Source organism: Colletotrichum chrysophilum (assembly GCF_026319265.1).
Source record: "Colletotrichum chrysophilum strain AFK26 chromosome Unknown scaffold_40, whole genome shotgun sequence".
NCBI classification, from domain to species: Eukaryota; Fungi; Ascomycota; class Sordariomycetes; order Glomerellales; family Glomerellaceae; genus Colletotrichum; species Colletotrichum chrysophilum.
The window spans coordinates 190,440-214,701 of NW_026517327.1; the positions used below are offsets into that span (position 1 = coordinate 190,440).

The 24,262-nt window shown below is 52.4% G+C and overlaps 6 protein-coding genes across 6 annotated transcripts; 2 read left to right on the top strand and 4 right to left on the bottom strand.

The window, feature by feature from the left end:
- Positions 1–710: 710 nt before the first annotated feature.
- Positions 711–1,973, bottom strand: COL26b_005788 (uncharacterized protein; the record flags this gene model as incomplete). The annotated part of the gene is made up of 2 exons (XM_053178623.1): positions 711–1,600; positions 1,667–1,973. The coding sequence occupies 2 exons, from the start codon at positions 1,971–1,973 to the stop codon at positions 711–713; spliced, it is 1,197 nt and encodes a 398-aa protein (XP_053037443.1).
- Positions 1,974–3,299: 1,326 nt separating this feature from the next.
- Positions 3,300–4,123, bottom strand: COL26b_005789 (uncharacterized protein; the record flags this gene model as incomplete). Its single annotated transcript, XM_053178624.1, has 4 exons — positions 3,300–3,374; positions 3,431–3,601; positions 3,661–3,763; positions 3,843–4,123. 4 exons carry the CDS (start codon positions 4,121–4,123, stop codon positions 3,300–3,302), a joined length of 630 nt encoding a protein of 209 aa, XP_053037444.1.
- Positions 4,124–6,048: 1,925 nt separating this feature from the next.
- COL26b_005790 (uncharacterized protein) lies at positions 6,049–7,619 on the top strand (the record flags this gene model as incomplete). The annotated part of the gene is made up of 4 exons (XM_053178625.1): positions 6,049–6,175; positions 6,229–6,833; positions 6,885–7,118; positions 7,170–7,619. The coding sequence occupies 4 exons, from the start codon at positions 6,049–6,051 to the stop codon at positions 7,617–7,619; spliced, it is 1,416 nt and encodes a 471-aa protein (XP_053037445.1).
- A 149-nt stretch (positions 7,620–7,768) lies between these two features.
- Positions 7,769–9,763, bottom strand: COL26b_005791 (uncharacterized protein; the record flags this gene model as incomplete). The annotated part of the gene is made up of 1 exon (XM_053178626.1): positions 7,769–9,763. The coding sequence occupies one exon, from the start codon at positions 9,761–9,763 to the stop codon at positions 7,769–7,771; it is 1,995 nt and encodes a 664-aa protein (XP_053037446.1).
- Positions 9,764–12,766: 3,003 nt separating this feature from the next.
- On the top strand, positions 12,767–14,638 carry COL26b_005792 (uncharacterized protein; the record flags this gene model as incomplete). Its single annotated transcript, XM_053178627.1, has 1 exon — positions 12,767–14,638. One exon carries the CDS (start codon positions 12,767–12,769, stop codon positions 14,636–14,638), a length of 1,872 nt encoding a protein of 623 aa, XP_053037447.1.
- Positions 14,639–18,748: 4,110 nt separating this feature from the next.
- Positions 18,749–20,271, bottom strand: APM1 (AP-1 complex subunit mu-like protein; the record flags this gene model as incomplete). The annotated part of the gene is made up of 4 exons (XM_053178628.1): positions 18,749–18,829; positions 18,883–19,989; positions 20,040–20,168; positions 20,233–20,271. The coding sequence occupies 4 exons, from the start codon at positions 20,269–20,271 to the stop codon at positions 18,749–18,751; spliced, it is 1,356 nt and encodes a 451-aa protein (XP_053037448.1).
- Positions 20,272–24,262: the final 3,991 nt, after the last annotated feature.

Here is a 24,262-nt window from a genome sequence, read left to right on the forward strand (position 1 = left end):
GGTTCCTCGGTCTCCCCGGGGCTTTCGTTCGCCGAAAGGTACGACTGCAGCTCGGTTACGCCAACAGTTTCAGTTTTGACAGGAAGACCATGATGTTGTTGCTGCTGTTGCTGTTGTACTGACGAAAAGACTTCTGGGCTGACTTGCTGAGGAGTTACTGGTTGAGGGGCTGCCATGTTTGTAGTGTAGATCTGGGCGCGGATACCAAAACCTGGGGAAATGAGTAGTGTGAGATTGCCGTGAGACAAAACTGCCAATGGAGCAGCTTTAAATGCCTTGGCAGGCCCAGGATCTTGGACCAGGCTGAATTTGGCTTTACGATGGTGGCGGGTCGCTCTTTGTTGCCAGCAGAATTCATCGCAGTCTAGCGTAACGCCTCCTACCAGCAGATCGACTTACAAGCCGGGAAGAACTCTGTTATTCATCGCCAAAATTGCGCTATGTTTTCAGCTGAACGCCTCAAGGTGCCCTACAGCCTTTCAGCTGAAAGAAAATATCGCCGTAACGGCCACAGGAGGCATCTTTTGGCTTTTTGACGATTATTGAACATGACCAGACGGGTGCAGCACTCGTTTCAGACGTTCAAACAGCCATGAATGTGAACAACTCTCGTGGTAAGATAAAGAATTAGAAACTACATCAGAAGAATGGAAAAAAGCGTTATGTGTTGGTTGGAAAGAAATCTGACAGATGGCCTCAAGAAGCTAGGCTCAAAGGAGGCGCTTGAAGTGCAGAGACCGTCTAGCCTTACAAGCCGACTTAGCCGGCCGAGAAGCAGAAGAAGTAGCATTGACTAAATGGGCAGCAGCAGACAAGAGACCAGAAGAAGTCGGTACGGCAGTGGGTGTCGGCGCCAAGCCAGCAGTTCCATTGACGCTCGGCGGCAGGGTTGGGAAAGCGGTGGAAGTGGATGATGCCGGAGGACTACTGCTGTTAAGCTTGCCAATACCAGCATTGGCCTTCACAAAATCCGGGACCTCGGAGACCTTCATTGGCTTCAGGAGAGACTCCGACGCATACTTGAGCTTGTCGATAGCAACGGTCTTGTTCAGGGGAAGCAGTTCGCCAGACTGGCCACCAACGCTGTTGGGCTCGCAAAGGCGTCCCATGGGATCCTGGCAGGCCGCGGCATCCGCGGAGGTCTCCACAACGAAGATCTCTCCGGCGCTGTTGTAGGTGTTGGGCTCGATGGGTCGGGAGACATTCTCGAAATGGTTGCCCTCGAGCAGGGCCTGGATATGGTCTCCGATGGCAAAGGCGTGGTCGTCGTCTCCCTCCCACAGATTGTTGACGCCCTGGAACATGACTTCCTCGGATCCTCCGACGTTTGGCGCGCGCCCAGAGACATGGTGAAGGTAGTTATAGGCGAAAGTGTAGTTCGCCTTCGAGGCGATGAGGAGGGCATTGTAGTAGTGTTGCTGGTTGCAGGAGAAGTCCGTCTTGCCGTCAAACTCGTGGTGGGAGATGGTGACAGCACCGGCAGGGCCCCATCCGGAGACGATGTGCTGGCGGCCAATCAAGGAAGTCTTGCAGTGATCGATCCAGATCTTGTCGGTGCCATCCATGGAGATGGCGTCGCCGCCCCAGATGTACTCGGGGTCTGCGAATGAGCTTCGTCAGCGCCATCAATCCTTTGGCACGGCAAAGCATAGGCGGGGCTACTTACTCAACTCCGTGATGTGGATGTTTTGGAAGATGACATTACTGACATCGTGGGACATGCGGAATCCCTTGCCTCGAATGACACCGCTTTCTCCAATACCGACAATGCTTTTGTTGCTGGCAACATAGATAGGTCGAGTCGGTGCGTTCCAGTAGGTGCAGGAGATCTTCTGCATGTCACCACAGTCGTCGCCAATGTACACCTGGCCATGACGGCTAGAGTCCTTGCATTGGTAGGATTTCTCGTCTCGACAGCATGTTCCGTCTGTGGATCCTTCGGTCTCGAGGAAGTCGAACAAACGATCAATCATGATGGTACGGGGCTGGCTGTCAGTGAGCCATTCGACAAGCCTTGAAATCGAGTCAATCTAGCGAAACGTCTCTGTCCTAAGCATTTACTTACTCCTCATTGCTCGATGGAACTTGAGGCTTTGCGTCGCCACCACCTGTGGTGCCGGCTGCAAAGCCAAATGCCTCTCCAGTGACTTGCGCAGCTACCTTGCCCGCAGCAGCCGCTGCAACAATAGAAAGAAAGAATGACTGCATGTTGGAATCAAAAGAGTGACAATGAATGAACGTGAGAATCCGCGAAGGACCAAAAGGAGTGGACTGAAGAATTGTACTGCCAAAAGAGCATTGATTCGAATTCCATTGCGTTTGAAATGTATTTAACACCGTGATCCTTCGACACGGAGGTTCCTGTAGGCTGGCCTGGGCCATCTGTACAATAAGATGAACGGATCGTATAGAGTGGGGTTACGTAGACCGATTTGGTGTAGATGTTCCGCGCTTTTCTGCTTAAGGTCAACACAGCAGGGCTCAAAGGCCTTAGTGAATCTCAGGTGGCCGTTTGTGGCCATCCGCTGCTCGAATGTCCGACAGCTAGTCAGCTAACACAGCAAACAATGATTACCGATATCCCTTGGTTTGCTTACACAGAATACGAAGTCTTCCCAATAGGTGTGTCTTGAGCCTTTCCCTAATAAAATGTCAAGCATCTATGGGTTGAAGAACGCCATGTTCCCTCCTTGTGGAGCCGGGCGGCTGTTCTCTTACCCGCTCACTACCTCTGTTCTCGATTTCGTTCTTCAAACGAGCCAGGAAAACACACTGCTCCCATTGTCTTTACCGTTGGTATAGTCATTCTCATTGCTTCTGTCGTCGTCTGTCATCCCTGGAGTCAACTCGCCCAGTGACCAACGACACCGAGAGCATTGTAGCCAGGAAAATGCTACTCAGCCAACCTTTTGAGGTACCGAGCTCTACAGAATCCTTTCAACATTTTTAACACACACAAGGGCCGAAGGTTTTTTAGAGATGAAATCCGACCACTTGCGGCACAGCCGTAGAAAATCATTCTCTTGCGAGATAAATCTGAGATTATGGCACATGTAAACATAAATTTTGTCAAAAGCATGCTTTGATTCAGACTTATATGTGAGTACGAGTGTATAAAATGAGTGTGGTAGAGGCTTCTTGGTTACAAGGACCAGAAGCCTTCAGAACAAATTGTTTCCAATCAAAATTTGCAACAATAAACATCGGATACATCCCATCTCCCAAACCAAGTTTCACTCAGATACCAGTCTGAGGGCACTTTCATGAACAGCGATTGGCAAATTAATTGCAGCAGGCCTTTAATGGCCATTGCCCTTGCACTTGCGCCACTGAACATAGTACTTCTGGGTAACCTTAAGATCGTTGGAATCGACCTTGAGTAGAGTTCAAGTAAGCTTTGAAGTAGGAAAGTAGCATGTCACAGACTTACAGTCATGAGGGAGGCTTTTGTACTGCTCAGAGGATTGAGCTCGATGGCAGTCTTGATGTTGAGCATGCCTTCGGTGCCACAGGGAGACCAGACGATTGACTCAAGACTGAACTTGTCGGTCTTGGTGTAGTCATCGTTGATCGGGCCCTTGAAGGACAAAGTTCGGTGGGCCTTATGAAAGGTAAGCATACGTTGTCTGCGATTGATGGTGAAAGAATTAATAGACTCACCGTCTTCTCATCTCCAGAGAAGTAGTAGGTCGCCTTGCAGTAACCCTCGACACCCTTGGCGAGGTTGACGTGGCCTCGCACCGTGGACTGGAAGATGGAGAATCTATACTGTGCATTAGTACGTGGAAGTATCCCTAGGGAAGCAATTTAGGTCTTGTGCAGAAAATCAGCGTGCTACTCACTGGTATCCTTGAGGATAGTGCATCTTGACATTGAGTTGACACGCCTTGCGGTGCTCGACAGGCTTGATATTGGGACCAGACTGGACGTTGTACTGGTCGAACATGAGGGTTACAATATCGCGGGTGTCACTGAAAGACTTGGCCACGCTCCCTGCAGGGCAACCAGAGCCACCGTAGTTCACGTCGACTAGCCTCACCTGGTCCAAGGGAGGAGTGTCACCTCCCATGGGGATTGCGGCAACGAGGCCCAGGGCAAAGGGAATGAGAGCGGCGACACGCATTTTGAGCTTCAGTGAAGTTGCTCTGTGAGAGAGTGCGTTGGTAGTGCGAATGAGAGTGTCTGGGGACGAGTAAGAGATTCAACTTGCCATGGTTGAGAAATCATCGTCCTTTTATAACGAGACCGCAACCCATAAAAAGGTCCAAGACGAAAGAGACTGACGCGCTTTCAGCTTTTGAGACACCCTAAATTGTCACCGACACTTGTTCTGGGCTTTGATCCAGCCCACGATAAACCTCATTCTCGCCAAGCTCGTATCTGGAGGTGCTTGCTAAGTGAACCAAAGGCAAATGTTAACTGAACCGGTCTCTCATCACCCCGGACTCGTAGAACGCTGACAGACCTTATGGGGAACAGCGGTGACTTCTTTCCCTAGCTACTGCATTAAGATTCGTCGGGTCTAAAGGCTGAAGAAGCTTGCATATAGCTGACGAAAAAAGGCTGTTTGAGCTGTGTTCAATAAGATCACTCATCGTATTTCTCCTGGTTTGTGCTTAACACACGAGCGTAGCTCACTTTGCCGTCCCACTACTCCTATAATTCGCTTTGAACTTCGCGGCTTCTCGCAGAAGCAAATCTCAACTCCTTGGTCAGACACCGAGAGAGTCATGTCGTCAGTCGCATATTGTATCCGTCATGTGACGAGCATGATGGACCGTGTATCGTGCAGCGCACTTGTATATGTTCAAGTAGTATCAATTAGTTCTTTTTGGAGAGGCGAACGCCGTATGTGTGAAATGTCGAACATAATGAGGCTAATGTGGTGTCTGGATGTCGACACCCGCGAGCTGAACGTTGTCTATAGCTGTCTAGTCACTAATATCCAACGGGGGAAGCACAGACGGGAATCGACCCTAGGAAACATGAGCCTAGACCTTTGCAAAGTGTCCTTACTTGGGCTGACATGTAAGCACTGCATGCAAGTACTCGGGCATTTTGAGGCTGAGTATGACGAGTGTCACTTCAAGTTAGTTGGCGACAAGCTGGAGAACAGGGAGTATGACAAGACATCCCCGAAGAGACTTAGCGGTCAGGATGTGCGCTGGCGAACGCTCCAAGCGAGACGTTTCACGACAGATTTGCGCGTTGATGAAACTATCCTAGCCATGCTAACGTTGGTTGGCCCGATTCAGCTCGTGGCCGTGAGGTGTAATTCGCTGCGTTGTTGGCCAGGCTAACATGTGTGTAGTGTTGAGTGGGTGTTCCACCACGCTTCGTGATACGGCTTGGCAAGTTGAGGACATCGATCAGGCAGTACAAAAATGAGCAACCGAATTCTCTTACGTTTCATTGTTCCGATCAAGCCTGCCTCATACGCTTAAGGGAGCAAGCAAGCTCTCCCGGTATGTTCAGCAAACTTGGGATTTGCGAGTGATTTGAAATTGGCGAAACAGCTTTGATCGAAGACTCAGCACGATTCCGCGGGCTTATCATTAATTGGCTCTCACTATCACAATTTCAGCTGATGAGCTGACTTAGAGTCAAAAGTAATGAAATACATATCTCTTCAGGTTTCTAATCGGATGAGGATACGACTGAATATTACTTAATGTTAAAGATTATAAAGAGAAAAAATGAAAATGAGTGAAACTCTTAAATAGACACCCAGAGCCGTATTTGACGGATTCATACTGCGGGTGTTGTCTGATGCGAGGGTGATCTTGGTAGTATGGAGCCGTGGGTAAGGTGACTTTATTAGACAGTGGATCGCCAACAACACAGTGAAATGTCACGAAATCTTTTCACACACTGTGCTTGCCAAAAAATTTGGTCACCGAGTCGCAGGAGACCTCTTCGAAAGCCAAACTCATGAGGCAATCACACACCAGAACTCTACCCGCGCAAACTCATTCAACTTACTGAGATCTCATCCAGACCTGAACCAATTTTATCTCATTGCGGTTAATCATTTAAACCGTAAACGCCATGGGTGACGAATTTCAGACCAAGTCGCAGGGTTTCCTGGCTTGGTTCAAGTCCCTGCCGGGTGCCACCTTCCACAACGACATCGAGATTGTCGATTTGCGTGGACAGAACGCTGGACGAGGAATCAGTTAGTCTAAGGACCGAAAAATTTCTGGCGAGTACCTACTAACAGTTTCATAGTCGCCACCAAGGACATACCGGCAGAGACAACGCTCTTCACAATTCCCAGGAGAAGCATCATCAACGTCGAGACATCTGAGCTCCCCAAGAAGATCCCCCAAGTTTTCACGGGAAATGATGGCGACGACGAGGACATGGAAAACGAGCCCTTGGACTCTTGGGGCTCTCTCATTCTAGTCATGATCTACGAGTTCCTTCAAGGTGCTGCGTCCCCTTGGAAGCCATACTTCGAGGTCCTCCCTGAGAAATTTCATACTCTCATGTTTTGGGAGTCATCCGACCTCGAGAACTTGAAAGGAAGCGCAGTGTTGTCTAAAATCGGCAAAGAGGAGGCCGACGAGATGTTACGCTCTCGCATCCTCTCAGTCATCGCGGCCAACCCAGCGATTTTCTATCCCGAGGGCTCTTCACCACTTGGAGAGGCAGAGCTATTGCAGCTGGCCCACCGCATGGGTAGCATAATCATGGCTTATGCCTTCGATCTGGACAATGAGGAAGAGCCTGAGCAAGAGGAGGACGACGAGTGGATCGAGGATCGTGACGGCAAGACCATGTTGGGCATGGTCCCCATGGCCGATATTTTGAACGCCGACGCCGAGTTCAACGTGAGTTTAGAAATGCTCTCTAACTCTTGAGCAACCACTGATAAACTTCAGGCACACGTAAACCACGGAGATGATGAGCTGACGGTAACCGCACTCCGTCCCATCCCCGCGGGAGAGGAGATTCTCAACTACTACGGCCCCCACCCGAACTCCGAGTTGCTTCGCAGATACGGCTACGTCACTCCCAAGCATTCAAGATACGACGTTGTGGAGATTCCTTGGGATCTTGTGCAGGCTAGCGTCTCAGAGCACTTGAAGATCGGGGACGACGTCTGGAAGCAAGTGGTACGTTGCCGTTTAACCCTCTCCACATTATCATGGCTAATGAGAAAATAGCAGGAGTACGTTGACCCCGAAGAACTTGAGGATGTCTTCGTTCTCGAGCGCGAATCGGGAGAGCCTGACTCCGAAGGCCAATTCAGGACGGTCGCAGAGGTCCGTGAGATCTCCGCTGAGCTCGAGGAGCAGCTCAAGGCCGTCTTGAAGGCTATCAAGAAGATTAACGGCGATCTGATCCCCGACAAGCGCAAGAGAGACGAGGTCTTCCACGCAGTAATTGTCTCGACATTGCAGAAGATCTTGAGCCAGTATCCCACATCTACTCAAGAGGACGAGGCCCTGCTTGCTACTAGCGATCTAACCAACAGACAGAGAATGGCCATTCACGTGCGTCTAGGTGAGAAGAAATTGCTCAAGGAGGCTCTTGAGTTTGCTGGATCCACTGCGCCTGCGGAAGGCGAGCAGGAGGAGCCCGAGAGGTCCTCCAAGAAGGCGAGAACGGCATAGAGGGGTCACCAAATCAGCACAAGCAACAAATAAGGCATTTGAGTTGTGGCGAAAAAAGATACCAACAATGTCAATAGACCTTTGAATTGAAGTGCAAACTTGCACAAGCTTGGTGGGGTCTACATAATTGTCTACATAAAAAGAGGGGCTTAAGTAGCGAAAGCTGTCTGTCCCGTCAGAACCGTGCTCAAGACACCCTTGTCCACCAACTCGTTGATCATGTTGAACAAAACAAAGTCGCAGCCCCTCTTGGCCACAAGGTTTACAGTCACCGGCATGATCTCCTCCTGGAAGGTGACATTGCTAAAGTAGGAGACCTGACCAATGGGCACAGTGAAATCCGCATCGCCAAAATACGAGGCCGAAGTCGATGCTGCCTTAGCGGTGGTGGGGTTGACAGGGAGGGTTGCCCCCGGACCGCTGTTGAGATCTTGCTCTCTGAACGTAGGAATACCGCCAGTTCCGACGTCGTAGACGAAAATCGACTCTGAGCAAGAATCATTGGTGGAGAAGAGAGTTTTCTCGTGCCAGGCAGCCGCGTCACGGGTTCTGTTGGCCATTGCGGACTTGTACGCGTTGTCGTCAACAGTGAGACTGTGAAAGACCTCACGGTATGGGTTGTCAAGAGCCGGAAAGCTAGGGCTGTACTTAGCCAGCAAGGGCTCTGAAGTTTGCCGGATCAGATCATGAGTCCAGAGAATGAACAAATCGCCGAGGACTTGCGAGATGGGCCGTCCTGTGGTCTCCTCGATCGTTTCCGTTAGGTTGAAATTCTCCACTGCGGCGCCTAAAGCTGCAGATGCGTCGCTCAAGAACTTTTGGAGAATAGTCTCAGCGGCAGCATTCTTCAGCGGCAAATGGTCGACGGGATAGAGAATACGCTTGGGAAACGTGCGGTCGTCGGGCACCGACAACTCAGGCAGGCCATTCAGCGAGGTGGCCTCGTGGAGTGACGGATCGTACCACGCCTTGGCGAAGGCTGCCCACTTGGCAGGATCGCGAGCAAATAATCCGGCAGTGTCGGCATTGAAAGCGTTGGTAATAACATTCTCCATGACAATCATACCCTGTGAGGGCCTATTACCAAAGGTACCAGAAAACGCAGCAGGCTGTCGGACCGAGAGACCAGTATCAGTACCAACGGCAAAGTCAAGCCAGTCATACGCGGCAACGGAGCAGCCAGCTCCAGCAGATGAGCCAGAGCAGCTCAAAAAGGTGTCGCCACGGGGATTGCGAGGATAAGAGGCGTCGTTCCAGTCCCAGGGGTTCTCCGGAGAAGCAAACTGAGCTGTCTTCTGCTTGCCCACGATGACTCCGCCGACATTGATAATCTGCTGGAGCGCTGGCGCAGTCTTGCTCGCGACATCGTTGACCGCAGCGTACGCTCGACTACCCGCAGTAGTCTGAATACCTTCCAGATCATAGATGTCCTTGACTCCAATACGCTGGCCTGCCAACGGGCTGTCATCCTCGGTACTGTAAAGTCTCGAGGGGACAGGAATCATGGGATATCCCCAGTCGGCCTCCGCCTGCGTCAAAGACTTGTAACTGCCATTCGACTCGTACACGCCAGTCACGAACGTTCTGTACGTGTCGACATACATGCGGTGAACCTTGCTGAGCCAAAGGCTTTCTCCGTCGGTAATGGCGAAGAAGGGGCAGGGGGTGAGAGTTGAGCTACCACAAGTGTTGGGCCCATCCGCGCCGGCATAGATGATAGTTGACCCGAGTCCTTCGAGATAAGTGATCACCGAATCATTGAGGTCATCGGAACCACTAGCGCTGACAACGACGTTTCCGAGGAAGTCCTGAGTGAAGACGTCGTCCTCTCCCAAGGCTTTTTCAACAGCCTGCTGAAGCTGCTCACCGGTACTTTCAACGGAAAGAGCGGATATATATGTGATAGGTCCTTGAGAGGGGTCCGAAACACAAGGAATAGATGACACAGGACCAGAGGTGACGGCGAGATACTGATTGTCTCCAACACGGAAGACTTGGTCCTGGTCGTCTGAAACGAAGTTTGATTGAAAAAGAGTGCCATTAAGGGGTGTGAGACCGTGTACTGGCATGAAAGCGACGGCTGCAGTAAGCCCGAGCGGCAAAAGAACGCTTTTCATCTTCATGATAAGGGCTGTGATGGCCATTGAATGCTGAGAGAATGATGCTGCAAAAGAACACTCTTGACCGTCTCGTCCGGATGTGCTTTTATAACATAATTATAGACGCTTAAAATCAATGAGCTCTCTCTGGTCATCCCAAAAAAATGAAGCAAACAGGTGATACTTCCAGGTTGACAAAATTTGCCATCACCTGCAGCTGGGGATATTGAGACTGAGAGCCCAAAGTGGCGTCGTTCCACAACGCGTTCCACAAGGCATTCCACAACGCGTTTTCCAGCGCGTTCCACGCGATAGTTTTCCTGCTTCCATGGATATCCTTCCACAAAGTGAGGGAATTAGAATTCAACTTACCCATCGTGATGGACATCGGTCTTACTACCTTGTATCACTGGATTCTACCCGATGCTAACGACAAAAAGCCCGCAATCAACACCACCGTAGTCGTCCTGGCTATGGGGACAGCTTCGAGGCATGCGGAGACAACTAGACTGAATTACTGCTAGCTCTGTGTTGTTGCCGGAGCTTGCCCTGAAAGGTATCTGGTGTCGAAGACTTGCATTCGAGGCACGTTGTGTGTCCCCACCCCCGCCGCCTTCAGCGATGCGCGCGGATGACAAGCTTTGAATTGGACCCTGATCTCTCATGTTCGCATGGGCGCCATGTAGAGTCGCTCCACTTCAAGAACTTTCTCATCAATTCCAGGGGCATAGCGGTGGGGCACATGATCGATGTCTTGATTGATGAGGCGGGCTGATTGGCGATAATATCCGAGAATTACCACGCGAATCCGCCGAAGATGTTCGTCGTTCATCGTCCAACCAGCCCCCATTTCAGGATCGCATCTTACGAATCAATATTGGCGATTGGGCTATTGTCTGTCTAGACCCTCAGGTACCAAACGAAGTCAAAACTTTCGCGGCAGCATCAGGGGACAACCAAGGCAGGACATGTGGCTATCCTTGTAAGGCACGGCGCCAAGCTGTCAAAATAACCATGTCTAGTGGAGATCACGGAAAGGGCCTCACGGAAGGGGCCGCTGCATGGACCCATCAGTGACCTACCCTGTTCCCCTGGATCCGCTCTCTACAGCGGCAGCAATCTAGCCAGACGACAAGGGCTGTCAGGGGCAAGTAGACTTTCTGAGTCAGTGGCATATGCCAGTTTGGTTGTTGAAATCGTAAGAAAATCATGCAGAGTGAATCTGATGAGTGATAACAATTGCAACTTTTTGCAACCCTTCCTCACGAGGCACTTGCACCCTTCCACAAGCATTGGGAAACTCCGCGCTATTGTTGAGCAAATTATCAGTTCACGACCCATCGAATGACTCGGCATACGTGATCCAGTCTATTCCCTTGTTTGCTATGCTCAGCCTCATAGTGAGCTTCAGTTGCCGCTGGATTCGAATTTCGCCAACATTGGTTGTCACGACCGGGACTATCAGCTTATGTATCGCATTCGTCTCTGAACGATTTGTACATCTGCTTCTAGCCTTCAACGAGCACAATGCCGTCTAGTATTGGTAACTCAAAATCACCACCAAGGGCTCTTTTCTTGAGTTTCCGAACTTCGGAAAGGATGTGCGTGTGATCACGAACGAATTGTACTTTTTATGCTTGATAGTTGCATAACTGTAACGCCTAGACGGAACTTCACGTCCTCTGTCGTGCTCCCTGTCCCAGGCTTTCCCAGCCCGATCTCCCTTGTGGACCACCTATTTAGAACATTCTCCACTGAGGGATTGTTTCAACTTGGGATGGCTTTTAGCGTGGGGTGGAGGAGAGCACAGGCGCGCAATGAGTTGGGATGAACTGTCATATTCGGAGTTTGTTAGAGTGGGGGTGAAGCGACGAATTCGGTAGGTTCCTGGCCGTTTGCCATGCGTCTTGTCAGACCTCGCGGGCCGCTTGCCCCTATTCCTAAATCGACTCAATTTTCAATTTTTTCACATCCATAATTCTTTAATGTTGCATCGACAATGCCACCTCTATTCAAACAACCATAAGGTATACAGCCAGTTCGTAGAATGCGAGAAGGAACCGCTACCGAGCAGAGTCGTTAGTTGTGTCCCGATGGCGAATTTAGGCTCTGTTCCAACCTGACCTTACTTCATCTCCTATGCACAACCTGGTGTTTCTCTCTCGATTCAGTAATCAACACATGCTATTGGGCTGTACATCAGCCATCTCAATGACGTTCAAATGCTGAGACTCGGATTTGCTACTATGCCAATGGAATTATCGATTATGCAAGGAACTAGAAGGTGAACTCTCCAAGAGTGTGTCATATGCTCAACTACGCAAACCCCTTGCACTTTTAGATAATCCTGGATATGAGGAGGGCACCCCTCGCCACTTCAGACAGGCCTTCATCTGAGTTGAGAGCTTCTGCGCAGCATTGGCTGACTCGAATCCAAATCCTACCCCAAAGAGCTCTCATCACTTCTCACCGGGACCATGTAAGTGTTTGTTAACATCCATTTGGGCTCTGCCCACACAAGAAGCATTTCTCGATGAGTGATCTTGTTCAAGAGTCGGTTCGTCACTGCATTGTCACAAACTCTATTCAAAGCTCGAAATCCCTCGTACGACAAAACCTTGGAAATTCTGAGCGCCGTCGAGCAGAAAAATGACCAAGTCAGTGGAGACATGGCTGCCTTCCAAGGAAGTCCGCACGGTGAAAGGAAGTTGGGCAGCCAAGGAGCAAGACGGATGCCCTCGCGCGCTGCAGGATTTTCTCCCGCGCCTGCAACATCCTGCCTCTGCGAACACACTCGAGATGCATACCGTTGTTGCAATCCTACGGCACAGAGTCGTATCCGGCGGTAAACTCGGCATCAAGATGATTGAGCTCACTATTTTTCTATTTTGTTGAGAACATCGGGGCTGAAGAACGACACAACATCGATGTATAAGAGGTAGGTATTTCCCTCTTCATCGAGAGAATCTTTTGGAAGACACCACGCTCGCTCAGTCTCAGACCTTCTTTCAAAAACTCATAGATAACAATCGATTCACTCTTTTCAAAATGATCCCCTCTTTCAACTACAAGAAGAACGCAGCCTACGCGCCTCTCACCGTCCGTGAGACTCCCTCTACCAACAAAAAGACCTCGTTTTCTCAGCTGGCCAAGAGACAATCAACCACTCCCACCGAGCAGAAAGCCCGCCCTCAGGCTTGGGTCGACACCCCTCAGCTGATCTACTCGGCTTGGCCTCAGGCTGCTGGCGACATTAACCAGCCCCTGGGCACGCTCCCCTCAGACTTCAAGATCGGTCTCGTCGGAGCGGGTATCACTAACGTGGTTCTCGCTTTCAACTTGGCCAAGGCTGGCGCCGATGTTACCTTGATCGAGGCGACTGATTCTGTTGGAGGTCGGCTCCGTTCCCTCCCAACTCCTGATGGGGTCAACGTCGCTGAGATGGGCGCCATGCGCTTCCCGCCCTCGGAGGACCTGCTCTACTACTACGCCAATGCCTTCAACTACACTTTCATTCAGAACTTCCCCGACCCTGGCAAGGTACCTACCATTGTCTTCTACGAGAACAATACCACTGACTGGGTTGACTCGAACACTCCCCCCTCTGGATTTGAGAAGGTCAACAACGGCTGGATCAAACTCATCTCTGGTGGCCTGACCAAGGGCGGTTCCTCTGCTCTGACGGCGGCCTCTAAGATGACCGAGTGGCTCAGCTCTTCAGATGCTACCACCCGAGCCCAGGCAGTCCCTGAGTGGCAGAAGTACCTGGATAACTTTGGAGACGACAGCTTCTATTCGGCTCTCCAGCGCATCTTTGGTGAGAACCACGAGTGGGACGTCCCAGGAGGCGAGGTCTGGACCGAGGATGACTTCACGCGCTTTGGAACCTTGGGCATTGGCTCTGGCGGCTTCGGTGCTGTGTACACCTCTGGCTTCAACTCCGTCTTCCGTCTCGTGGTCAATGGTCTTGAATCAGACCAGGCGGTCTTTGCGAAGAACACCACCAGCGGTCTCCAGCCAGCCGGCATCCGTGATCTCGCCACCACAATCTGGGACAAGGCCACAGAGCTTGGGGTCAAGACCAAGTTCTCTACTGTGGCTGAAGTTACAAGCGGTGGTGGAGACCCTCTGGGCGGACTTGCCGTCGGCGTCCGGGAGACCACGTCGTCTGGCACCACGGACACCGAGTATGACCTTGTCATCGTCGGAACCAGCAACAGAGCCATGACCTACGCTTTTACTCCAGTCTCGGAGACCACTGAGGACTCCATTCTTTCGAACGAAGTTCAGCGGGGTATCAACGACCTGCACATGACGGCTTCTTCCAAGCTGTTCATTCGCACCAAGAAGTTCTGGGAAAACCAGCCTGCTGGATTTCCTCGTGTCATTCTTTCGGACACCAACCTGCCCCAGACCTACACCCTCGACTACGGTCATCCTGACTACGGTATGGTCCTTGTCACCTATGCCTGGGAGGACCTTTCTCTGCAGATGATGGCCATCTCGGACCCTAAGGAGCTTCTGGCAGACCTCAAGACCCAAGTTGCCAGAATCATGCAGGAAACCGACTACGCCCAGTACGCCGACTACCTCACTCCCGTCACCGATGACGACCTCTACCTCATTCACTGGCCTCTTGATCGCTACTCCTACGGCGCCTTCTCCCTTGGACTGCCGGGACAGGACGACGATATCTCGGCCATGTTCTACGACTACGAGAAGTTTTCCATCAACAACCAGAGCTCTCGCGTTCTCATCAACAGCGACTGCACCTCCTTCCTCGGTGGATGGGTCGATGGTGGCTTGCAGCCTGCCCATAACACCCTCTCGGCTGTCTTTGAACAGTTTGGATCTTTGAACCCTTTGGCAGCTTCCTTGGCCCCATCCGCTCTTCTCAACTCTTCTTTGTACCAGTACTGATCATCTTTTTCATGACCATGCTGAGATCCTCGATGTCTTTCTTTCTTCAACGACCTTTTGACTTCTACCACTCATCTTTTTGGACCGTATTTTGAATTGAATTCCGTAGCTCAATGAGAAAATCTTGTCTTCCGAACCAACCACCTGCTTTGTGTATAACATTATGACCCCATATTGGTATTGCCAGACAAAAAACATACTGCCAGCTTGCAATTTGTGACTTTGAGTATAAATTGAGCAGGACTGAGTCAACTATCCAGTCCAGCTCTTTCCTTCCTGCACGCTTACCCTGGGTATACTTCTTCTGCACATACACAAAAGGGGCACACGTGGCGGGGAGATCAACGGAAAGACGAACAAATCAGGCAGGAGATGACGGGCGCGGACCACCTCCTTCTCGACAGATGACCAGCGCTAAACACTGCCAAATTCAACGTCACACAAACAACCAACACCGAACTCCAGCCTCAACATCGTCTTTCGGGAGCAATTTAGCTCCGCCGGAGCACCATCTGGCTGCATTCTCACTGTGACAACATGGAATAAACCGTACATTGTCCCCCAAAGACCGTCGGTAATGACAAGCTCGAAAGATCCACGCATCTTCCGAATTGGTCATGGTCTGCTGTACAGCCGACCACGTCAACGGCTCGAAGCCCAACGATGTCTGCCAAGCACCGGACGAACCCCGCATCACTTCTGCCCGAACCAAGCACGACGGTCTTTTCCTCATTGGCTCTGGACTTTTATCGGTCAATGCATCGCATACCGGTTTGGCTGACTGGCTGGAATGCAATCCATTTGGGCCTGTCACAGTCGATTGAGGCTTGCCAGCGGTCACCGATTTCCCGATTTCGTCCTGTGGTACTAAGGACAGCAATGTGTCGAAGTCATACACTGGATGACGGGCTCTGCAGGCGATATTCCGACAGCCTAGACTAAGATCCCCGCCGCCTATCAGACAGACAGGTAGAAGCAATCGTCGGCACTACCTCACCGAAGCTGCGCAATTAGGGCTTGAGAAATCAACACCCGACGGCTGAGGTAGGTAAAGATGCACGTGTTGAGTTTTCCAGCTACGGCGCTCGATTCTCGTCTGTGTTCTCATCACTTATAAGCCAACATTCCCTGCCCCAACTCAAGCTTGCTTCAACCCCTGTTTCTATCCAAGCCCGAGTGCTTAATCCAAAAGAATCCACAGATCAACCGTATCGATTCAACGGCATCACAATGCTGCATCTTTCCCACGCAGTACGAGCCTCCACACCCACACGTTTGGAAGTCTCCATCAAATGCCTGCCGGGGAGGTCCTCCCAACCGGCAGAGCACCCAGTTGGCTCGCGCTCGCATAGGGGGGGCAAAGCCAGAAGTTGCCAGACATCCTCATCTGATTATCAAAGCTCAGGGTGTCTGTCAACCTCCCACCCTAGACAGCGTGGGCGTGGGGAACCGTCACACAAGCTGACCAATATCTTTTGGAAAGCCGTCTGGTCTGCGAATGGACTTTGCGGCTGCTTTGTCCCGGAACCAAGACGGTTGGCGGCACTAACGTCATTGGTCAGAGTACTGAGACATCTCCCTTTGAGTCTGTCATTGACTCATTTGTACCTTAGGTAGTGTAGCAGGTTTGACGTACCCAAGGAAATTCCGCAGCGCCGAGTATCCCGCTGTCGAAGGCTTTGACGACTGAAATCATCGCATTTCCGAGCTCCCGAGCAACGCTGCTACCTTCTCATTGGCCTGGGAAATAGAAGTCCAGCATGTGGAAGTGGGAGCCCGGCTTCCATTGGCTACCATTCATGCAAGTCATCTCCATACTCTAGGTTCGAAAGAGGAAAACCCACACACTCTTTCCCAGCATGGGAGACAGCGCACCCCTGTGGCCAACTCAAGCTACTGCAATCAGTATCGACCATGACGACGTACTTGCAGAGAAACGTGGAGGTGCCGAACCTTGGAATTCACCAGATAACGACAGCCATGTCATTGAAGCTGTCTCCCCCATGCGGCAGCAATCGGCGGGATTATCGCAAACATTTATTCGTTGGGTTGAAGCGGCATAACTTCTGGAAAAGCCGAGGAGCCGCCAACGGCATTCCAGCATTGGTGGTCGCATATGGCCTCGGAATGTAGTCGAGCCATCGACAAACCACCGGGCATCATGCAGTCATTCTTCACCGAGACAACGTGGCGGCATGCAAGCCAAACAACATGTGACCACGGGGTGCCCGCCTCTGCTGTCATCGGGGACTACGAACAGTATCAGAGAAGCCATGATGATCTTCTGCAAAACAAGCATGTCTGCAGGGCGTCAACGCTGAAGAGTTGGGCTCGGATACTGCGTTGACTCTGAGCAGCCTCCAATCAGACGAAATACCGTCGAGGCGGTCGACGACGTTGTCCAAGCTGGCCTGAACGAGATATGCCAGGCTGTTGCTTTGGGCAAACGCAGCCTGGTTCGGGCCCTTAAGTGTGATGGTTGCATAAGAGGCGAAGGCAATCTTTCTCTGTCATTTCTGATCAGATCAGCCAACATATCGCGTGGCAGTCGCGGCTGTCGAACGGCTCAAACTCAGCCCCAAGGGTCCATCCACACCTTCTCCTACATAGCTTGATCCAACGTACGAGAGTCTACGAACTACACTGCGACGAAGATGTCTTTTTTGTTACCGGTAGGACGCAAGCTCTGTTGGACAGACATTCCAAGGCTGACAACGACAGAGGTCCCATCGACAGGGCAGAAAGAGCGAGAAGAGACCGAAGCCAAAAGAGAGCAGTAGTAAGAAGGGAAAAGCACCAGGCCAGACACAATTCAGCTTTGTCTTTGTCGTCAACGAACTGTCATTCATCGAAGAAGGAAATGGTGCCGTTCCAAACGTAGATCGATGGGGGAACCCGCTTCCACCAAACACATCCCAAAGCTACGGACCTGAGACGCCCGGCAAGATATGGCGATACAGAAACGGATCCATCAGTCTAGCAGGCGAAGGCTTCAGTTGGTATCGTGAAAGCCCCGGGCTGGAGGGAGCCATATGGGGTCCTGTGGACATGACCACCGATGACGGGCAGAGGTACTGGGGTACCGGACCCCTCGAAGAACACAGCACATTTAGCGTCTTCAACTGTTGGCGTTTCCTCCCCTGCCTCTACGCAGACGTCGATGTGACGACTGTTGGAGAGATGGGTGTGGATAACCGTTGGTTTCCACTCGAGTTCTCTCGAGATAGTCATGATCCAGGGGCAACTCGTATCCATGGTTGCATTGATACGTATCGGCACGTCGCGGGGCAGAACCCCTCATGGATACCCACCCTTCTGCCGCCGACCTACGCAGCTCTAGTTTCATCGGGTCCGAGATCGACAGGTCTAGGTGGCTGTTTACCGATCATACTTGCTTTGATCGCTCTCACCACAAGGCCAAGGCATGCGGACGACGCATTCAGTGGCGGTTTGTTCAATGGTCATTGCTGGGCAGGCCAACGGCATCATCGTGCCGGTAGGTTGTCTCGCGTTCCATAGGAATTCAAACCAGACGAGGCTAATATCAGAGATTGCCAGACCCTCCACCTACGGGCCCCGTTCGAGGAGTCCTGGTGCAGGTGTGTTGTGATCCGCTCAACCCTTACGGGTCAACCTTCGATGACATCGATTACTTCGAAGAGCATGGGAAACTGATCGTTGAGTGAACGAGGACGGGGAACCATTGGCCAAGGAAGATTCTGGCTTTCATCATTGCAGATGAGCCTTTCACGACTTGATGACCTTTCTTTGCTCAACAGATGGGACACTCAACGACAGTACACTTACATTCTAGGGGCGCAGAGCGATTGACAATTACCATGCCTGATTTTCCATCTCAGGGGTATAGCATTCAGCATTTCAGAACTTGATATATTTCATGCCTCCAACATCATGCGTCCCTCCTGTTCTATAGACTCCTGGTCATGGCGACCCTTTACTCAGGGTCCTTGCGTGAGCCTCCGACGTGTCTACCATCGCCCAGCAATCGAAGATGCATGACCCAATCCACCTTTTCGCTCAGTAAAATAGCTTGGGTTGTAATTAACGACCCCCTTTCCAAACCGCAAATCATATCCTCAACGTTGTGTCTTACACCGCGTCGGGCAGTCTCACGGCTATGTCTCCTGATTGAGTGATGTATCTGACCCATGGCAACGAGGGATATTGCAACTATGTATTGTTAGTTGTGTGCAATGGACGGAGGGGAATGGGAGTAAACGTACCTTGGGCTCTGTAATCTTGAGGTACCGCACTTGAATACCACTTGTCGTGAAATAGGGGATCTCAAACTTGACCTGGATCGGCCTCTTCGCGCCCTTGCCGGGAGCGCCAACACCACCCATACTGCCACCGAAACCACCAGTCATACCACCGCCGTGCTCGTCGTCGCCTCTAACAGATGGGAGACCGAGCTCTGCCCTCATCAAGAATTCCTTGTTACCACCAAACTGCTTAATCTTCCACACAATGGCACTCTGCTCAGGGGCATAGTGGACAGCACCAATGTTGGTCCTGAAGCGCGGGGTATCGGCGTCGTCAGGTACGGGAACGATAATTTCGACGTTGTTTGCCGTACTCCTCCGCTTGAACTGGGCCTTTGCCTTGAGCATGTACTCGATACGCGATCCGCTGTGGCTCTCGACGACGCACTCGACCCAGATCAGGGGCTTGACCTGGGTGTTGAGACGGTAGCTCATGAGCTCGAATTCGCCGTCGGGCGGGATAAAGGAGATTGTCCTGTCGTTCTCAAAACGTGAGAGGCGCACGCACTGGTGGAACTTGACGTCCTCCATCTCGATGGCCTTGCCGCGCGTCGTGCGGCCTGTCGTCTCAAACATGACCTTGTCATTGAGGCCGAGGCGCAGCTCGGGCATACCGGAGAGGTAGCACTTCATCTTGATCGCGCCGAGGATCTCGGATCGGAGGACGTTGCCGTTGGCGCTGACGAGGAGGTTCAGGGACTCGACGACGTCGAGGAAGACCTCGTTCTTGCGGTAGCGGATACCCTCGGAACGCCAAGAGACGGCGTTGGTAACGGCGATGGGCGGGCGGGCCTGGATCTCGAGCTTGTGCGACTCCTGGGTGATGTACTCCTGCAGGATCTTGGATTCCGTGGTCTGGGGGTAGCCGAAGTCCATCATCTCGTCGAGCAGTTCGTAGATGATGACAAAGTTGTCGCGGATGGATTCCTCCTCGAGGGCCTTGAAGTATTCCGTGAAGACTTCCACGATCTTGTGGAGGAAGAGGAGGATCTCGGCGGCGTTCGTGTTTCGTTTCGTGAGGGCGAGGAGGTAGAGGTTGTTGTGGCGGATGTAGAGATACTGGCGGTCCTTGGTCAGTCGAAGTTCGGAAAGACTAGGCCGTGGGCATCTATACGTACGTTGATACCCTCGTGGGAGAAGCATGGAGGCACAGCCGATGACTCTTCTTCGGCTTCACTAAGAAGGATAGGGAACTTCTCGACAGCTGACATGGGAATGTCACCGCGATAGTTTCGGGCAAGGAGGGTCTGTCGCACGTCTCGTCAGCAAATTTTGGTCCATCAGCATGCAGGCCAGCTTCGCCATGCGCACCTTGCCCTTCAAATCGAGAAAAAAGACGGCGGAAGCCATGGTGGGTGTGATGCCAAGGCGGGGGACGGATCGAGGGGCAGTCGCGGAGCGAGGCGGTGGATGTCAATTGGCACGCTGGCCAGACGAACTACGGCAGAAGAAAGACTCTTATCATGCAATTCGTTCAACTAAGCAGCTCGGCGATGTGTCAAGACGTTGGGAGAGGCAGTGGTTGGCAAGGTGTCATCAATTCGCGGGTCGTGTCGTGGTGACCGCGTGCAGGAAGCTGGCGACATTGAAACCACGATGTCTCCTTGGAAGGTACGGTGCACGGGCCAAGCAATGACAGCCTTACGTCTTGGGCAATAGGTGGCTGCGGTCGCTGAGGCGCATGTCTGTGGCGTAAGCAGGCAGAAGTCGGGCGGCTGCCTTAGGTAATCTTGCGGAGGCGACTGAAAGTGCTAGATCACGTGCTTTGACCGGACTGTGGGGCAGGCGGCTGGCCTACAACCTAAAATTTTCCTCACGGCCATTGCTTGTTGCTTTCTTCTCTTCTTCACCGCGTCCATTAGACAGTGCAGCGCATTATTCAAACCACGATTGGACTGGCATTCTGCTGGGATCAGTCGTGTCGTCGTTGATGTGATAACTGCGATTTCGAGACGCGTAGAGGAAAACTAATTGGTTCCATAAGAACTGCCCGCGTACCGTATTTCTTGCTTTCGGGCAAAAAATGCGACTGTTGCTTGGGCGGTGTCAGAGGGGCCAGACATGCTACGCCGGAATTTTCGTATTCGCCTTGTTTTTGACGCTTATGTTTTCCCTTGACATGATTTGCCGACGACGAGGTGTTGCCTCTCTGCGACAGACAGCTGCCAGATGACCCGTCGCAAGAACCCAACCTGTACGGCCAGAAAGGTTCTATCACAAGCGCGGCTTCCATGCATGGAATGCGGCTTTTCAGCCAGTTCCTGACGCCGAGGCTCACGAGCTGAAGGCTGGAGCTCCGCTGACAGGTGCCCTTCTGCCTTTTGGCTCGGAGCTAGCAGAAGGGTCCTGCTTGAGTTTCTGCGGCTGGCCTCCTGTGTAAACCCTCATGCAATGTCCTCCTGACAGCCATAAGGCAAGGGGAAGGTTGCGGTGGGCGACGCCCGACCCGCTGGCAGATCTTAGATGTTGGCTGCTACCCATGTGTGTGTATGTGTGCCGCACTTTTTGCAGGAGTACTGCGGTATACTTGGATAGAGGCTGCCGTGGGCATCACACCCCCCTCCCTCATCATCATTATTATCCAGCCACGCAGAGTTAGACGCCCCCCAATCTTGAGCCGGAGCCAACCTGCGAGTTTATCTTGTGAAAATCGGGAGGACGGGCAGTTTGGGAGCTCGTGCTCTGATGGGAAACGCGGCCGATCCACTTGTTCGGGTCTGAGATGTCATCACATGGCCAAAAATCGTGCCGGAAAACTAGTCAGGAGTAGCGGGTAGCAGATGCGCCTGAGTCGCGCATTGCAGTCGAACAACCGAACCGAACACTGAGCAGAAGCCGGATGGCGAGAGCGGTGGGATGAGGGCAGCAGGTAGGAGGCCTTGGAAATGGGGGAGTTTGTTTCCAAACACATGCAATACCAGGGACTCTTGGCGGAGGTGGTCGGGCACCTCAAGCAGGTCTTCTGCCACGGGCCATGGCTCATGGGAGAGTGCTGGCTCCGAGTTCCGTTGTCTCCGACGCTCCGCTGATGGTGGCCTCTATCGAAGCCGGAGTGTGTCCGGATATGCATGTGCGTGCGTGTATCGTGTCTATCTGTATCGTGTGGTGCCAATCAGTTCCCCACACTTGGGACCTGGCAAGGAACCGCAGGGTCAGGTCAGGGCCGTCAGTGGTTCACGAGAAATAAGCCAGTGGCGGGCTCCCAGCGAAACCGAAGGCAATGGGTGGGTTGCGTGAAGGCGACTCTTGCTAGCGGAAGCCGGCGGAGATGGCATTTTGTGTTTGGGAGGAATAAGGTAGGCATGGAAAATCCATGGAAAATAGTCAGTGTTCGGGACGTCAGCGAGAACCGACTGGACCCTTGGGCGGATCTTGACAAAATTGCATGGTCAGTTGATGGTCATCTGGCCCCTCTTTCTCCATTTCTCCAACTCCAAGTCTTTCGCACGTGATATTGCGTGTTGCGATCCGGTGTCGGTACGAGGGATCGAGACACAATGGCTGGGGGGGGGGAAACATCAGACAGTCCAAGGGAACAATAGGGACGGGTGGAGGAAGACAAGGGGAACGATGAGAAGAAAAAAAAAAAAACAGGAAAGTCAGGCTGTCTCCAAGTCTCAACATGGCGTGGGTGTCCCGTCTGGTGGATGGTCCTTCCGTCCATTTTTTACGCTTTCACATGGAAAGAAGGCGTCCGTGCCCGGGGTGACGTAGAGAGAGGCAAGAAACAGACCAATCAACAGACGCGCTGGCCTCTTTTGCGTCTGGGGCCGAATGCCGGCTGGGCGACCGTTGGTGTCCCGTGACGATTGACGGGGACAAGTGTTAGGCGCCGCCGTGGGCAATATATGGGAGCACTAACAGGGCCATTGCTGCACATGCTAAGAGACTTGTTCATCCCGTCCAGTCAGATGCATGTGATGACGGCCCCGAAGAGGTCTGACACGTGCTTCCCCAACTTTGGCCCTGATCTTCTCTTCACCCCTGAGACCATGTACCAACCACTGAACCAGCCCGACCTGTGTCAGGGCACTCCCTCGAGGACGGGCAACGAGGTACTTCCCTGCGGTGCGCTGATAGCAGCGGTTGAAAAAAATAATGGTAGGTAGGAGACTTGCAGAAGGATTCAAGCGATCAACAGCAGCAGCAAATGGGCATCGCCATTATTCCAAAGTTTTCCGCCGCTATTCTCCTGGTGGGCGCGCGTGCATGTGCCTTGAGGGGGCGTAGGTAAGCGGCTAGACACATTATTGTGTTGACCGAGGAAGAAGCAAATAATTCATGCGTGTGGTCGACGCACAAAGATGCGGTCTGCAGCCGTCAGGCCAGAGGTGTCGGCGCATCGTGAGACTGAGACTGGGTGAGACTTTTGGAGACAGACGTTGGGCCACCAACGTGTCGCTCAGCGCTGCTGTTCAGCACTCAGCACTCAGCACCGCCCGCGCCAGGGAGTAATCATCTGTCAGCTGCAACGCGAGGCAAGGTTAGGTTTTGGGGACTCGGGGAGGGGAGGGAAGGGGATGGGGGGTTGCCGCCTGTCTGACGGATGGACTGGGGTTCTGAGTCCTGACAACAAGCTGACTCCCCGAGTTTGAATTTGTTTCTTGGTGTAACCGACTCCCACCCCAACGTCGTCGGCTATTTCTGCGACCTCGTCGGGCGAGCTTGTCATGTCACCTCAGTGGGCAGAAACAACCACTAGGTAGATAGGTAGGTACCTAGTAGGTAGGACGGCAGCCAGCCGGTGCCTCGGACCCTGCAGGCTCCCAGCGAGATGGACAGCTGCTGGTTCTGCTATTGAATTTGCTGCTGCTGCCGCTGCTGTTGCACCAGCGATGCGGACGGGACGCAAGACTGCAGATGGAGGGCGGCTGACCTGTCCACAAAGGGGAACGTGGACGGGCAGTTGGCAGTTGATTGGATGTGCTGGGGGCAGGTTTGGGACCCCCATCACCGTCACTCGGAGGCTGTAAGTGCTGGAATGTGGGCATATGGAGGAGGTCGATCTGACAGAGGGCAGGGTGCTGATGAATTCTCTGAGTCTGAGTCTGAGTCTGACTGGTCCCGCCCTCTGGAGGCGTGTTATCACCCCCACCGAGGATAGAGTGATGAATCAAACAGCTGGGCAGACGAGAGGCGGGCAGAATACCGGAAGAATGTCACCCTCATATGGGTGTTGCAGATGTTGCAGTCGTGGAACTGAGATGGGCTGCATACCTTACCAGAGAGGAGAGTTGGCCATATCGTATCGTATCGTATTCATGCGTAAAATAGGCAACCTCGTCGTCGCTCGTGTCAAAACGAAGGAAGGAATCAGCGACTACGGTATCAAGCACCTGGC